The sequence below is a fragment of the Canis lupus genome, chromosome 20 (genome assembly GCF_011100685.1).
Source record: "Canis lupus familiaris isolate Mischka breed German Shepherd chromosome 20, alternate assembly UU_Cfam_GSD_1.0, whole genome shotgun sequence".
Classification (NCBI taxonomy): domain Eukaryota; kingdom Metazoa; phylum Chordata; class Mammalia; order Carnivora; family Canidae; genus Canis; species Canis lupus.
This window is the reverse complement of record NC_049241.1, coordinates 7,064,637-7,081,449: the sequence shown is the minus strand read 5'-3', so window position 1 is coordinate 7,081,449 and position 16,813 is coordinate 7,064,637. Positions and strand designations below refer to the sequence as shown.

The 16,813-nt window shown below is 41.9% G+C and overlaps 1 protein-coding gene across 13 annotated transcripts in view; it reads left to right on the top strand.

Annotated features, from left to right (window-relative positions):
• The window catches only part of ATG7 (autophagy related 7), a 238,976-nt gene that overhangs the window by 146,794 nt on the left and 75,369 nt on the right, over positions 1-16,813 (top strand). For 6 of the 13 annotated variants that reach the window (XR_005374572.1, XR_005374576.1, XR_005374577.1 and 3 more), the window contains 2 exons: positions 7,160-7,367; positions 7,900-7,945. The exons of 1 other annotated variant lie outside the window; for it this stretch is intronic. Coding sequence is in view for 1 of the 12 variants with exons in the window: in XM_038565624.1 (XP_038421552.1) it covers positions 7,900-7,932 (33 nt within the window). In the remaining 11 variants the exon portion in view is untranslated. Of the gene's footprint in view, positions 1-2,243; positions 2,327-7,107; positions 7,368-7,899; positions 7,946-16,813 lie in introns of all 13 variants that reach the window. 6 more of the 13 variants (XR_005374579.1, XR_005374578.1, XR_005374581.1 and 3 more) reach the window with 6 other exon arrangements.

Below are 16,813 nucleotides of genomic sequence, written 5' to 3'. Positions count from 1 at the left end.
ACACCTCTGTCTGATTCTCTTGCAGCAGATGGTAGCTGTGGGTGATGATGAACATAAGATGGAAGGCTGTGCTTCCCAGGCTGAAAGGAAAAGTGCGAACCAAAGAGGAGTGCCTCTTATTGGGACATAATTGGTCTTTCGTGAGCCTTTATAAAGAACTCTTACAGTACCTAAAAGAATTGATCACCCAGGAGTTAAGTCAGTGCTAAATGAAAGCAAGAGTGTACTTTGTTTTGCTCCTCCGAGTGGGGAGACTAGGGTTCTAGCACATACAATAAGGATTTCCAGTTGCATAGTATCTAATAAGCTCATAGTACCTATCCTCGTGTGGAGATGATAGATAAGTTTGTGTGTCTCTCTTATCATTTGCTCATGGCCACATGGAGGATTCTCTTGGGAAGGATTTTTGAGGCCAATTTCAGGCTCAGCAGGGAAGATGATCATATATTGAATTAGTGGTGTCTGTCATGAACACCTAAGAGATTCAGAAGTAGCACGTGTGTTCAGTAGTTGCCCTAGACCTTGAGCTCCTCAATAACAAGGTAGTCTAGTCTCTGGACCTGGCAAAGAGTAAATCAGCAGTAGGTGTATATTGGTTGAATGAGTGATTTGATTTCCTAGTTTTAGAATTACTCCGTAATTCTAAGTAAATGACACATGTTAAATGTCTTAACAGTAAATGAATTTTTTGCAACAGAAGTATTTCCCAGAGAACTTTGATTATCATGGAGCTTTTGCCTTGATGTTTTCAAAATAGCTTTCCATTTTGCTACAGTGAAATAATACATTTCAAGAGTTTCCACTTAAATTGGCTACTCAAAGCAGATTTTCTCATTTTCTATTTCGGTGGCCTAGAGTGGCACGTTGGTATTTTAGAAGGAACACCAGGCTAGAATTCAGGTTTGGATTTTACTTACAGCACTTTGCGGCTATAAGCTAATCACCTCTCCACTCTGGGTCTCTGTGCCCTCCAAAAATATCACAGAACTGAAGTTCCATTAGCTCTTTGGCCCTGTGAACCAGGGTAGAAGATGAAAAAGAGAATGGGTTTCAACAAGATAAGCTTTCTCTCTTTAGCCTAGCTGATTGTTTCTCTGACTTCAGCTTCACTTTCTATCCTAAGGGCAGTGATCTCAGGCTAAGGAGGAGGAATGACATTTTTAATTATGATCACTTACAGTAAAGTGTCAACTCAATGAAAGCATTTTCCGATATCTCTACAGAATAGGTTTGCCCTATATTCCAAGATGATTGTGGTACATGTGATACATAAAAATGTATCATCTCAGACACGTCTTGGCTGACATTCACCAAGAATCTGACAAATAAATGTTTTTATATTTATGTACATTCTGCCTGTTGAAAAATGTATATATAAGAAACTTATACTCAATACCATAGAAATAATTAAACCTAAAAACCTTTAGAGTAAGAAAGGACAAGAGCCAAGTTTATTTTTTTTAAATATATATCATTATTTTAAGATACTTAAAACTATGGAAAGCTTCCAAAGTTGAACATGAAATGTAGCTTCATGGTTCCTGGCAGCCAAGGCAAAGGGGGAGGTAATGGGCTACCTTGTTCTCCTTGTCTGACAATAGCCAGTGTAATAATTTGCTTTAGGGGGAAAAAAGGAAAATGCAAGCTCAATTTGTCATCCTGCCGTGCTTATCAAAGCAATAGCTATCAGTTAATAAAATAAAATAAAAAAACAATTGAATTGTGAATAAGAGTGCCAACGTAGACCAAACCTTATTTTGCTGGTTGTTTGGTGGCTTCTAGACAGGCCACATATAATAATAGCAGCTGGTGCTTACTCTTAAGGTATTTCTATGCCAGACACTGTTGTAAGTATCTTACCTATGTTAAGATATGAAATCCTTATAACAACCATGAGAGTTCGGAACAGTGCTTTGAGGTCTGTGATCTTAACCACTGCACCACACTTCCTCTTATGTCTCTGAAATCACTACAGAAATTTAACTCACCACCAGTTAGCTCCACTCCCCAGCTCTGAACCATCTCAGGAAAGAATGTTTCATTTATAGCAGCAATAACCAGTTTACAAAGCAGGCAGCTTAATAACTGGGTGGATCCGTTGTTTTCTCTCTAAGTTAACGGGTTCTTTTTTATGTTGTTTTAAGGTAGCATCCTGAGTTCCAAAAACAGTGTAGCATTGCTTTGCACATCTCACTGTTGGTGTGAAGAGCATCATATATCAACCATGTGTCCTCTTGTTCCAGGGTATCTTTAATCTACATCAGGGATGCTGAATCAGCCTGCTCCAGCAGGGGAAGTGGCCACCTGGAAAACTGTATTGAGAAAGGTTTGCAAGCCTGGTTCAGATGTCATGAGAGAGAGGTTCATGGCTGAGTGTAACTTCTGCTTTGGGCAAGCACAAGTTCATGTCTTTGCCATCCGTGATCTAGTTCAGGATCAGAGGCTCCCTCTAAACTGCATGGCTTCTAAGGTTATTTTTCCTTCAATAGGAGAACAAGATGTAGTGATTCACACAATTCATTAATTCATTCTACAAAAATTTATTGAATCCCTGCTTTGTACAAGACACACAATAGAAAGATGAATAAGTCATAGTCTCTGTGTCCACAAATTTTATTCTAACCAGAGACCTATAAATTTTAACAATTTCTATACAGTGAAATAATAAGCATTCTTAGAAAGTGGTGTGGGAGCACAAAGGAAAGAGCTGCTGTTTATGCCTGGGAAGAGCGGACAGGCTTCACAGAAGGTGCCAGTTAGTCCAAACCCTAACTCAGCCCATGTGTATGGAACCTGTAAGGGAGTGTGTTTTGACAGCTACCTGACATGACTGACATCTCCCATTGTTTTTATTTAACTATCATATTCAGAATACATACAACACTACCATTAGTATGTCATTTCTTTTGAGTCTCACTGCAGTTATACACCCAGGAGAGGATGAAATTAATCCATCATATTGGGTCAATGTTTTACAAGCTTGGCTCTGTGATCTTTGGGTAAGATAAAGCCAGGGAAATAGGGAATCAGTACTGGACAGGTGAAATAGGATACCAAATGGGAAAATCAGAAATGCTGGGGATGAGACAGCATTGGCATTTCCCCCAGACCAGTTCTGTGTCCATTGGGAAATTATATTCTCTGTAGACATATGAAAATGGCGGAGAGCAGTGGTTGGGGTCAGAAATTGCATTACAGGACGTGAAAAACCCCAAATAAAGTCATTTTGAGGCTAATCTTTATATTTTTTAAAAGGATTTTATTTATGTATTAATGAGAGACACACAGAGAGACAGAGACACAGGCAGAGGGAGAAGCAGGCTCCACCCAGGAAGCCTGACATGGGACTCAATCCTGGATCTCCAGGATCAGGCCCTGGGCTGAAGGTGGCGCTAAACTGCTGAGCCACCCAGGCTGCCCTAATCTTTGTATTTAGAAAGAGATTTGCCCTAATCCTATTTAGGATTTCTATAACAAATTCTCTCTCAGGAGAAGTCGCAAGACTTTCATTTTTCCCTTCTCACTGCCTTGTGAAGACAAGCATTTAAAATCCCCATTTGCAGGTGAGGAAATGGAGTATGTGGTATGGATCACACAATGAATTGAGCCAAGACTCACAAGGAAGTACTTGTTCTGTCTCTTACCCCTACGATTGCCTATACATTTAATGCTTAAAATTAGGACAATTGTCCTTAGTGATTTTAAGAAAATAATGAAGATTTATTTTCTACTTAATCGTCAAGAAACAAAAGATTAAAACTGAAGAGACACTTTGGAGATAATCTTATTCAGTACTCTCGTTCTAAGATATGGAATCTGAATCCAGGGGACAGCTCCTAGAAATTTGAGAGGTCTAGCCATTAAAACCTACTCAGGAGGGTGGGCAGTGGGGGTGACTGGGTGGCAGGCACTGATGGGGGGCCCTTGACAGGGATGAGCACTGGGTGTTATTCTGTATGTTGGCAAATTGAACACCAATAAAAAATAAATTTATTATTAAATAAATAAGTAATAAACAGGGGAAAAAAAAAGAAAAAAACCTACTCAGGAGCACCCGGGGGGCTCAGTTGTTGAGTATCCAACTCTCGTTTCCAGCTCAGGTCATGATCTCAGGGTCATGGGATCAAGCTCTGTCTTGGGCTCCATGCTCAGCACAGCATCTGCTTGGGATTCTCTCTATCCTTCTCCCTCTGCCCCTCCTCCAGCCTGCGCATGCAGTCTCTCTCTCTCTATCTATCTCTCTCTAATACATATATACATACATGCATAAAATCTTTAAAAATTAAAAAAATAAAACCTACTCAGTCCTCATGATTTCTGTTCCTAGCTGGAGGCCAGTGCCTCCAAGCTATTTAAGAGCCTCTGTGTATCCTTCTGGGACTCAATTTAAGGACTTTTACTGGTACCTACCCTTAGTTTGCATTTGAGTTCAGAACCTTCCTGTCACCATTATTAAGAGTCCTGCCTCCTCCCATAGATTTCTGTCCATTTATCAGATGCCCACCATTTCTGTAGCAACTGCTCGCTTCTGTTTGCAGAGGAAAAAAAAAATCCAGCCTTTGCAGTTCACAAAAGACTCAGACTGCTGACCAAAAGGGTAAGAGATCTCCCTCCATCCCTTCCAAAAGTGTAATATACTAGTTCTGCCGTCCTTACCTGCTTCTGGCTAGGCCACCTTACAGGGAAGCATTTCTTTCTTGCCCCTTATGAAAGGTCGGAAGAAGTAGACAGTGCCTCCAATAATCTGGTGCTTTCTTAAATCCCCTAAAGCTCTGGCCTTGATAAACCCATTGTTTTACTGCCTATAGCCACAATTGGGAATTTTTCGGCCCTAGATGGTGGATTCTTTTAGCCTCCCCTCCTGCCTCATCCAGTGCTTTTCTGCTCACTTTCAGCTCTCCATTCCTGGTACCATTTCTAAATTTATTCAGGACTCTGTTGGTTTCAAGTGAAATAGACCCAACTTGAATTACCAGAGATCAACAGAAATACTGAAAGAAAAATCCATCAGGGGCAGCCCCTGTGGCTCAGCAGTTTAGCGCCACCTTCAGTCCAGGATGTGATCCTGGAGCCCCGGTATCGGGTCCCGCATCAGGCTCCTTGCACGGAGCCTGCTTCTCCCTCTGCCTCTCTCTCTCTCTCTCTCTCTCTCTCTCTCTCTCTCTCTCTGTGTGTGTGTGTGTGTGTGTGTGTGTGTGTGTGTCTCGTGAATAAATAAATAAAATCTTAAAAAAAAAAAAAAAAGTCAATCAGGCCCACGTTGGGAAAAGCTGCAGTTCAGGAGTAACAAGAGCAAGTGTTGTCCCTGCAGACAGGCCTCTTCTGCAAGATAGGATATATGGCTGCTGGCAGCTCCAGAGCCTCCTAATTCAGAGCTGCAGTCCCCTTGATGTCAACTGGCCACTCCAGTCCTGGATTCAAAATCCAGGGCCCAGCTTAGGTCTTTTGCTCATCTTGGGGCCAGTCAGGTTGGCCCAGAGAGCCAGGGCCTGTAAAAGAACATGGTTAGCAGTCCCCATCAGAAGGTATTTGCCATTACTAGGAGCCCAAGGGTGCTGAGCATTGAAAACTAAGGGTATCTGAAACAAACTGAGAGTCCGTCCTGAGAGGAATGACTGAGTACAGGTTGAAAAACAAGACGCGTGATATGCTTTTAAAAATATTTATATATTAGGGACACCTGGGTGGCTCAGCAGTTAAGCATCTGCCTTCCAGCTCAGGGCATGATCCTGGAGTCCCGGGATCAAGTCCCACGTCGGGCTCCCTGCATGGAGCCTGCCTCTCCCTCTGCCTGTGTCTCTGCCTCTGTGTGTGTGTGTGTGTGTGTGTGTGTGTGTGTGTGTGTGTGTCATGAATAAATAAATAAAATCTTTAAAAAAAAATATTTATATATTAGGGGGTGCCTGGGTGGCTCAGTTGGTTAAGCGTCCAACTCTTGATTTTATCTCAAGTCATGATCATAGGCTTGTGAGATGGAGTCCTACACTGGGCTCAGGTTCGGCACAGAGTGTGTGTGAGATTCTATCTCTCCTCCTGCCCATCCCCTGCTTGTGCACACATGCTTGCACACTTGCTCTCTCTCAAAAAATTAAATAGATAAATCTTTAAATATATATATTCAATAAAGCTTTCCTAATCAACTTTCCCTTCATTGACTCTCCTGATTAATTAACTATGCACTCTCTTGTTAAAGTAGTATCTGGTACCCTTAGAAGCTGGATGCTGCCAGCTAGTAGGCTGGTTTCTAGAACACCTGCATGTTTCTGCTCCCATCAGTTGAGGGGTGTGCTTTCCAAAACCTGAGAATGCCAGATGGACTTGTAATTATACATTTAATTAAACATTCTCCTAGTGAAAAAAAAAAAAAAAACAATGCAAGAAGAAAATTACTGCTATGAAAATTAAGTTTAATTTGGAAAGATTTGATGAGCCAGTAGCTAGAAGCAATGGCTCTTCTGCAGTGGGAAAGAGGGCTTTTACCTTTTATTGTAGAAGAGGTTCTGGAGTCTAATCCCCTATATTGAAATTCTAGCTGTGTAACCTTGGGCATTAGCAGCAGGAGCATCTTGAGACTTAGACCTGTATTGTAAAATGGAAATAATAACAGCCTTGTTCGGGCAACTGTTAGTATTAAACAAGTTATTTCCACTAAAGAATTTAATAAGTTTACTTCTTTTAATAACAATTAGAAGTGCTTAACTATAAAGAAAAGTCACTTTTAATCAAATCAATCCCTGAAAACCTAAATAATTTTTTTAATGTAAAAGGACACCTCTATAAAGTTCTAGAGGTATGTGAAAACCCGAATCTATAGCACCTCCTTCTTCCTATGTTTGGCTTTGTATTTAAAAAAAGAAAAAAATTTTAAGCCAGGGAAAAAACTAAAAAAGCAGAAGAGATAATTAGAAAGTCTCCATGTAGCTTTAAGGAGCCTCTGGGTTGCAGCAGAAACCATGCTGGCTCTATTCATAACTTTGCTTTCTGGACCAGTATTCTAGAAGTTGGTACATTCTTTTCATTTGTGCCTTGCACAGAGGGCAGTAAAATTTAGTTCTAAGTATATTCTGGGCATCTGGATTCTAGTCAGCATTTCTGGCTCTGTTTTAGAACCTAAAGTCTGCGGCTTATTCCTAATGTGGAAAATGGAATAATCCCCCAGGCACAAGAAGAAGAACTCCCAACATTCAGGCTGCCGTTACTATAGCAAGACGGTGCTACAGACATCACAAGACTTGTTATACAAGGAAACATGATTACAGCGGATTAGAGAAACTCGCCAGAGCCTTGAAGGATTTATTACTTTTTGAATTCTGAATGAGACATAAATATGTTTTTCCCCTCTTAATTTTGGACCCCATACGGAGAAGGTGAGAAAATTCTTCAGCAAATTCTAGAATGCTTAGTTGCTAAAGATTGGTTGGGTATTGTGTCCAAGTCATATTGCAAAGGGCATGAATGCTTGCTTGGCAGAGATGCAAAAACAGTCACTCCTTTCTGTCTGCACTGCCAAGTTAGTTACTGCCTTGACTCCCAGTGGGAGAAAAATGTAGCTCCTTGGGGAGTCTTCTGGAAGGCAGCATGGTGTAATGGAAAAAGCAATATACTCAGAAGCATGAGGCCTGGGTTGCAGCTTCCACGCTTACAAGCTCTGTGATTTTCAACAGGTTACTTAAACTCTCCTATCAAATATACAGACAGTAATCCCCCTCCCAAAGGGTGGCATTAAGGATTAAAGTATGTTAAATAACATGTAGAAAATCTCAAATGTTAGTTGCATTAACATCAAAATGGAAGCTGTAGTATACTCATTTGAGTTCATGAATCTCAGAATTTTGCTGATCTCTTAAAGAGAGGGAATTTTAAAAATAAGGGTGGTCTGTTCTCTTCTTTGTTCTCCAGATTCTTTGGTTTCTCTGGAAGCTGAAGAGATAACATGGGGTAGCAGGTAGGAACAGCTTTGGAATCAGACAGACTTAAGTTTAAATTCACTACTTGTTAGCTATGAATCACTGAATAATCCACCTGACTTTTGTTATCATGTTTCCTCATCTATAAAATGGATATAAAAATAGCGCCTCAACTATTCTTTATCCCTTTACCCCATTTTATTCTCTGTATGGCACTTAATCACTATCTGAAATATTTGTGTTTATTTCCTGTTTCCCACTCCGGCCCCCATTCAGATATAATCCCCAGGGGATCCCTGGGTGGCTCAGCAGTTTAGCGCCTGCCTTTGGCCCAGGGCATGATCCTAGAGTCCTGGGATCGAGTCCCGCATCGGGCTCCCTGCATGGAGCCTGCTTCTCCCTCTGTCTGTGTCTCTGTCTCTCTCTTTCTCTGTCTCTCATGAATAAATAAATAAAATCTTAAAAAAATATATATATAATCCCCATAAGGGCAAAGACTTTATATGTATTTTTGACCACTTTATATGTCTTGCCTAAGGTAGTGACTTGTACGTTGTTGTTATTCTTTTCATTCTTGACTTCTGTTTTTTAAAAATTCCCCTCCCAGTGAGATGCCTGGGTAGCTCAGTGGTTGAGTGTCTGCCTTCAGCTCAGGTTGTGATCCTGGGGCCCTGGGATCGAGTCCCACATCAGGCTCCCTGCAGGGAGCCTGCTTCTCCCTCTGTCTATGTCTCTTCTCTGCCTCTGTGTCTCTCTTGAATAAATAAATAAAATCTTTAAAAGAAAAAAAAATCCTCTCCCAGTATCATGGCTAAATTTATATACAGTAGCTGAGTTAGAAACCAAGCAGGGATGTTTTGCATTTGGAAATACCTGTGTTCTTACAGTTGAGTTTCTATTTCCTAAAGATGCTTACTCAGCCTTCCGTGGCACAGTTTGACTTGTGACATCAGAAGATTGACAGGCAGAAGTCTGACTCAGCTAGGAAAGAGCATGATTGTGAGCCCTGTGAGCCCTGCTCACCCTTTGAGAGATGGCTGGACAAGGCTCAAAAAGGTCTTGTATTTCAGTTCATCTAGGAAGGTATTTAGCAAATTATTTTTAACCATTTGGATCTGGTACAGATCATTTGTGGAATCTGCTGTCTGTGCATAAGTGAAGAATGAGAATGGGAGAAGTAGGTGGAGCTGAGAGAAAGAGAATAGGCTTTCCTGCTGCTTCCCAGGGGAACCTGGTGGCTGGCTCCCTTCCCACTCCACACCTCCAGAGCATCCTCCTTGACTTTAACATACCTAGCACAGTGGACACCACTAAGATTCCAAGGTGCTACATAACCCCTAAGAGTTAGGCCCTGTGACAGATCAGTGTTTGGGCTCAGTTTCCCCTCATTCATTTGCCCTCTCCCTATGAAGAGGGGGCATTCATGGCAATGAACTGCATCCTGAAGAAAACTAAGCCCCAAGAAGAGGAGCTCTTGACTCTCCCACCTCATTCTTTCAAGTCCTATGAACTGGTTTGTCTAAACTCCCACAGGACCATGATAGGCCTGCAGGTGGGGCAGGGATGGTTCCTGAACACTCACGAGTTGTACACAAAAGGTTGCATGTACATGTGTTATGGAGGGGAGGTTCATTGTCACTAAATTCTCAAGAGATATCTTTGGAATCACTGCCCTAAGTGAACTGACTATATTTTTTTAGTGTTTGCAAACTCTGCAGCTTTGTTCCTCTGGCACCCAAAGCTCTGTGTGGGTGGGTTGAGGATAGAGATGCTGAAGCAGTGTACAGCCGCCCAGTCTTGTTGGGTTTTTGCATTATGGCTCTCTAATCTCTTCCTGAGTTTGCTCATTTGCACAAACTATTAAGCCAGGCTCATTGGTAGCCAAGTCCCAACTTGTCCAGAAAAAGGTTTGGTTGAAGAGGGCAGTAGGAAATTCTATAAAGAAACTATCTTTGTAGATGTGGCTTTAGGAACAAAATAAACCAGATCATCAATAAACCTGCTTGTCCCCTGAGTTTCTTATTTCAGTTACAAAACATTCCCTAGCTTTTCGAGGAGGGGCAACAATAGAACAACCTTTTCACTGAGGAGGAACAAGATGAGTACTGCATTTCTGTGTCTAGGAGCATGAACATCTGTTTCACCCTTCACTGTGGCCTGATTGGATTCCTTAGAGGCCTTCCGAGTTAGTGCACTCGTGTTAGTCCATGCACTTTACCTGGTAAAGTGCCTCTGCCTTGCTCTTACCACAAAATTCTATTAACTGGAAGTTCTGGAAGTCCCTGGAAGTGCAAAGCTGCTGGTAGGTTTGAGGTGTCTTTTGTTTCTTGGCAGTGCAGTGATGTCATCTTCAGCAGGAGTGTGGCAGCTTCTGTGTATTGGGTATTTTTCACATCCCAGGTTCTGTGCCGTGCTCTCTTATTCAATCCTTATTCCAAGATAAATGTCTGTATTCCCATCTTAAAGATGTGGAAGTTGAGGTTCAGAGAGGTGTATTCAGTGAACAAGTTTTATAAAAAGTATAGGGATGCCATAGCACAGAGGGCCCTAAGGACCGCTAGCAGATGTGAAGCAGACGCCCGTCCCTGAAGCTAAGTTATGAGGTGGATGGAATTTAGTTTGGGAAAAGAACTTAGGTGGAGGAGGATGAGACCTGGAATCTGAGGAAAGCACAGAGGTGTATTACCATCTCCCTATATTACTCTTGTTCTGTCTTTGTCATTAAGATGCAGATAATCGTCTTGACCAGGATAATTCTCCAGTTCTCAAGTTATCTGTATGTATATATTTATTGTTTTTCAAGTTGGAACTATAGACACTTGCCTCCTAGTCTAGTCTGGCTTTACATCGAAGTCCCACAGCCAGTTCCCATTGACAATCACAGGCTCCAGTGAGTCCTTCAGTCCCTGTCCCCTCCAGCCCACCCTCCTGCAGCCACCAGGCATCCCTTTCTGACACATAGATCCGAGCATGTTACTCAGGGACTTGTAGAGGCTGAACATTGCTTCAGGATAAGATTGGCTCCTCAGGGATCCCTGGGTGGCGCAGTGGTTTGGCACCTGCCTTTGCCCCAGGGCGCGATCCTGGAGACCCGGGATCGAATCCCACGAATCCCACGTCGGGCTCCCAGTGCATGGAGCCTGCTTCTCCCTCTGCCTGTGTCTCTGCCTCTCTCTCTCTCTCTCTCTCTCTCTGTGATTATCATAAATAAATTAAAAAAAAAAAAAGATTGGCTCCTCAGAGTGGCAGTCACAGCTCCTACAGCAGGCTCTAGCCTACCTCCTAAGCTGCCCCATACTTCCACCTATCCCTTGGCACTCATTCTCTCTACTTGACAAACGCATGCTCATCCTTCAAGCTTTCATCCTTTCTGAAGGCCCCCCTGGTTCCCTTCTCACCCTTGTCACATTGGATCATAATCGTCTGCTAGTTTCTTGAAAATAAGAATAATGTCTTGATTATCTTTATATCCTCAGTACCTAGCATACGGCACTTACTAAGAACATTTTTGAAAGAATGAATGACTGTTTGACTCTTTTTGATGGTGAGGTGAAGGTGAAGGAACAGGGACATAATAAATAGAAGGTCTCCTTCTGTCTACAGAAATCTCACAGTGCAGTTGTCTCATGTATACTGCTGTATCATACATATGTATATTTGATGCAATAGGATTGCTGGCGTGAGAAATATAGGTGGTTTCCCAGCATCTCACATATTCTAACTCTTCCCCCCACCCTTTTTTTAAAGAGAACTCAGAAAAATACTTCGTGGATGGCTTTTTTAGATAACTCCTTTAGGATTAAACTCTACAGAATTAATTACTGTTACCAGTCAGACTCTTTGCGTTGGAAGTTAGACACAAACTCAAAGAAATGTAAGCAAATGTGAAGATTTGTATGTTCAAATAACTGAAAAATTCGTGGGTAGTTCTAGCCTTAGGTACCACTAGATCTAAATGTTCAAAAAGTGTCAGTGATAACTTTCCCATCTTCTACTCTTGCCTGGCTTTACTCTATACTGCTTTATTCTTAGGCACTCTCACCTTGGGATAACAAGATGGCACTAATAGCTCACGGCTTCTATCTCCAGGCTTAGCAACTCCCGTGGAAAGAAAGCCTTCTTCCCATTGGTCCTAGCTTAGGTCCTGCGTCACCGGTTGCTAGTGACCCAGTTACCATTTGGGGGGCAAGGAGGTAGCTCTCACTGGTCAGAGCTGGATATGTTTCCATTTCCTGTGGTGATAGGGTAAACAGCCCACCAAAATCACACAGCCTCTGAGAGGCAGGGAGAAATTGGTGAAAAGTTAGGAAACTTGTGTTGTTATCACAAAGATGATGATAAAGCAGGCTGAGCAAACAGAGTGAAAGATATCCTTTTTGCTAATATTTCTAATATTTCTCTTATTTCCTAGAGCTAAATGGTGTGATAGACCCCAAGCAGGTGGCTTGTCTTTTCCCTTTTTTCTATAAATACCCCCCACCCAGGACTGTTGAAGATAGTTTACTGCTTTCTTGCACTTACTTTTCACCCTAGCCTTTGTGATTGGCCAACAGCTCTATTGTATGTGTCAGAGCCAGGGAATGCCAAATGGAGGGATTTGAACACAGCAGTTTTTCATGATGACTTGCATTTCCTGATAGGATCAAGAAATACTTAAATTCCTGATGATTTTTAATTGGAATCCTGTCATGAGTTCTCAACTACTATATAGATTTAAAGCAAATACTGTTCTCAAGAATATGCTTTCCCTTTACTTTCTGTAGTTAACCAGTGATTTTTTTATCTTCAGCAATTGCTTTCTTCTAATATTCATCCCTGACTGCCACTTGTCACCATGACCAAGGCATAAAATAACAATATTGGTAGATCCTTCTTAAATGGGGAGTAATAACAGAACATTACAGCACTTTGGGCCTTTTTTAATCTTTTCCAATTGATAGTTTGTTTTCTTTTCCTACTATGCTTCCTAAACTTGTTTCCTGGCATGCTTTCCACCCCAATTTGGTTGCCACATAGTATTTTTGAACTCCTACCACCTACCCGACAGAAATTGTAATTTATTGAGTACTTGTTTCTGTTAAGTACATCAGTAGACCAAAATTTCATGAAAATAATCCCATTTATTTCTCATAGCAATGCTTTGTGGGATGGGTGTCATCACCACTTAAAAGAGGCAGAAATTAAGGCTAAGAGAGGATAAATAATTTGCCAAATATCATAGAACTGGTGGAAGACCAGGGATTCCGTTGCAAATCTGCTAAATTTCAAAGCCCTTTCTCCAAGAATTAGACTAGGAACTCAAACATATTGGAAAAGTAGAAGCTCCAATTTATGACCTGAAGCCAAAGGGTAAGACTAACACATTGGAAACAGTGAATTAAGATACTGTCACTTCTAAGTGCCATGTGATACAGTATAATTGATGGTGCTCTTCAAGTTCAGAAAATGGTGAATTCTGCCTCTAGATCCCTATCTGAACTCCTTTCTGAACATGACTAGGCATATATAAATACTAAGTCAAGATTTTATTTTAGGGGCTCAGTCAGTTGAGCATCAGACTCTTGGTTTTGGCTCAGGTCATGATCTCGGGGTCATGAGATTGAGCCCCATGTCAGGTTCATGCTCAACGAGGAGTCCGCTTGAGAGTCTCTCCCTTTGCCCCACCCCGACTTGTGTGCATGCGTACTCATGTGCATTCTCTCTTTCTCTCCCCCCCCCGTCTCTCTCAAATAAATATCTTCTTAAAAAAGAGTTTATTTTAAATGTTACCCTGGTCCCAGTTGTACAGTATGCTCATTCACCACTTTGTTTACTGTGTGCCATAAATTTAAGCATTTATGTCTGCTCAGCCTTCTGTTGAACCCAGAAACATTTGTGACCTCTAAGTGTCTTTACACATGTTCACCCCTATGACCCCTGCCTTTTAGGGTTCATGACCTTGATAAACACAGGTCACAGTTATGAGCTCTCCATTGTCCGCCTGATTTGACAAGACTTTAGTCCAGGGAAGATTTTTTTCTATACCCTGGACATCTAGGACTTGGTTGAATTCAGTGCACTTCAGTTCAGCTGAGACTTACTGAGTGCCTAGTAAAGTGGCAGCCGGTATGTCGGGCCTTGTGGGGAAATACAGCTTATTCATTCACTGCCTGCTGTTAGGCTCCTTGTAAGTACTCGTAGTCAAGACACACAGGGCAAGGTCTGTGTTTTCATGGAGCTTCATACACAACGAACAAAGATGCTTTCAGATAATGTCGAGCACAAAGATGCAGACAAAACAGGGTGTTAGGGTAGAGTGAATTGGCATGGGGAGCAGAGGAGGAGAAAAATAGGGGTCAGAAGTTAGACAGTTTAGACTGGCGGGTGAGTGCAGACCCATCTGAGAAGGCAGCTTCTGACTTGAGACCTGAAGGCAGACCCTCACATGTATGCAGAAAGAGACTGGGCAGGGGGACCATCCTGTGCAAAGACCAATGGTGGGAATAAGCCTGTTCAATTTAAGAAAGGGGGGTGGGGGAGGGGGGAGAGAACATAGCCAGCATGGCAAAAGCACAGTGAGTTGCTGGGGAGTGGTGGGAAGCAAGGTTGGAGACACAGGCAGGGAACAGGTGATGGGGCTCTCCTAGGCCATGAGAGAGAGCTTGTGTTGTGTTTTAAGCAGGAGAATGACAGGGAGTGATTTGCATATTTTTTAATGCCTTGACTGCTATGTGGGGAATGGATCAGGGTGTAAAAAACTAGGAACAAGAATGTTTGGGGTGAGTGGCTGAGCAAGATGAGTTATGTCGTTATAATTATCGATGTTATCACATACCTGGCAGAGGAATTTGAATTTGGGGTTTCTCCTAGAGGCAACAGTGTGTGTCAATAATGGCTCCTGCTTAGTGAACATTTATCAGTGCCAGTCACATGGCTTTCTGTGCATTTTTCATCAAGTCCTCTCTCACATGAAGAACCTTATAAGCTGAGTTTGGTGTCAATGTTACCTTTACCTTTTATAAAGGAAGAAACTGTGATGAGGAGAGCCTAGATGCTGACCACTCACTAGCGAGGAAAGGGAACAGGGGCAGCACAATGGCTAGACCCCAAATTCCCAGAAGGGGGCTGGGAGGCTCCTTAGGAAGCACACTGGAGTTTGGTGGTGACTTTGAGATGCAAAGAAGAGCTGGTTCCAGGTGATGGTGAAGAGCCTGCTGTAGGAACACACATCCCAGAGCAGTCCACATGCTGTCAAACTCTGCAGGTAGTGCTGTGGGAGAGCCTGGGATAAAATGGACCATCAAGCCATTCCCCCAGCAGTGTACAGGCCAGGTGATGAGATGCCTCTAACACAGACTAAAAAGCAGGAACCTTTTGAAGGAGAATTTGTTGATACACTTAACTTACAATGTCCAAAGTCCTGGTGTCTTCACTGAATTCCTATACCTTCTCCTAAGTCCGTTTTAAGTTAGAATGGTCTCAGAAAACCTGTCCTGATCTGTCTGCCCTTTACCCCCAAATAAGCAAGTAGGCATTTTTTTCCTACCCCCAGTTCATCTGTGTCCTTTGTCTCTGTTTCTCTCTCTGTCACACACACACACACACACACACACACACGCACACGCACGCACACACACCAGGAACTGGGCTTTCTGGGGCATCTCAAGAGCACCAGGGTAGCCTCTTCTGCTCTGTGTGTTCACCCTGGGACAGAAATGATCCCTAGCTTTGATATGCTTCCCTCAGGGGCTCAGGGGCTTTTCACAGCCCCAAGACATCATCATGACCTCCTGAGGAGTGGCTGTTTCTGTGGGCACCTGACAAGGGTCAAGTCCTGCTCCTTTGTATCCTGAGATACTAGGAGAGCTGTTGGAGCCCAATCTGCTCTCATCTATAGGAACCAGTTTTGGTTTTCTTTTGAGTTATTTTCTTCCTTCTTGAAAGCCTTTAGCATTCACTCTAGCAAAATCTGGAATCTCTGGTGTTTATTGTTGGCCAGGCTCCATATCAGCTGGTAGAAAATGGTTGCAGTTCTAGGAATTGCAGCCTTAATTTGTTAGCCAAATACTCCACACATCAGCAGGGGCAGTAGCTGTCAGTTGATCTGAGTTTTATGTGGTGAGATTTTTTTTGTTTTTTGTTTTCCCCCCTCCAATGAGAACTACTGTTTGCTAGCTGAGATCACCAAAATCATTTCAATTTAGGACTTTGTGTGAGAATATAATTATACCTCCCAAAGATATGGGTCTGGTCTAGTAAAGTGAGGGCAAAAAATAAGTAGGGTCAGTAGAAGGGGAATGATTACTGGTACCAGGTAAGTTGAATGGCATCTCACCGATTTTCAATGATATTATACAAATCAAATAAAATGCTATTCCCTTTTATTTTATTTTAGCTAAGTATTCTTATCCAAAATGAAAATCAGATGTTTTTCTTCTTTTTAATTTTTTTTTCCAAAGCAAATGGTTACAAACACTTACTTAATATAATTTACTGAAGTTTTTTTTTTTTTAAAGAACATTTACATTACTTTCTTTTATGCATGCAGTAACTTTTGATCAAAACATGACTCCACTCTCTTGTTTAATGTTGAGCATCTGGATTAAAGGCTTCTTTTAATCTTAAATACAGATTATGACTCTCTTTCCCTTTAAGCAAACCGCCATAAAACCTTGGCTCTTTTCCAGTTTTCTTTATTAAAGCTCTCTTTATTATAGTGTTTTCGGATGGTAGTCATTAAATGATTGTTATGCACAATGGGCACTTGATTATAATTATTTAACTGGCAATCAGTTATTGCAGCAATTTGGTAGTGTAATTAAAAGGGAGCATGTTTGTACCTGCCAGCATCTTTGAGATGTTCAGCTCTGGATTAGCGAAAGAAGCAGAATCTCAACATATGGAGAGGAAGAATCAAGCCCTTCTAT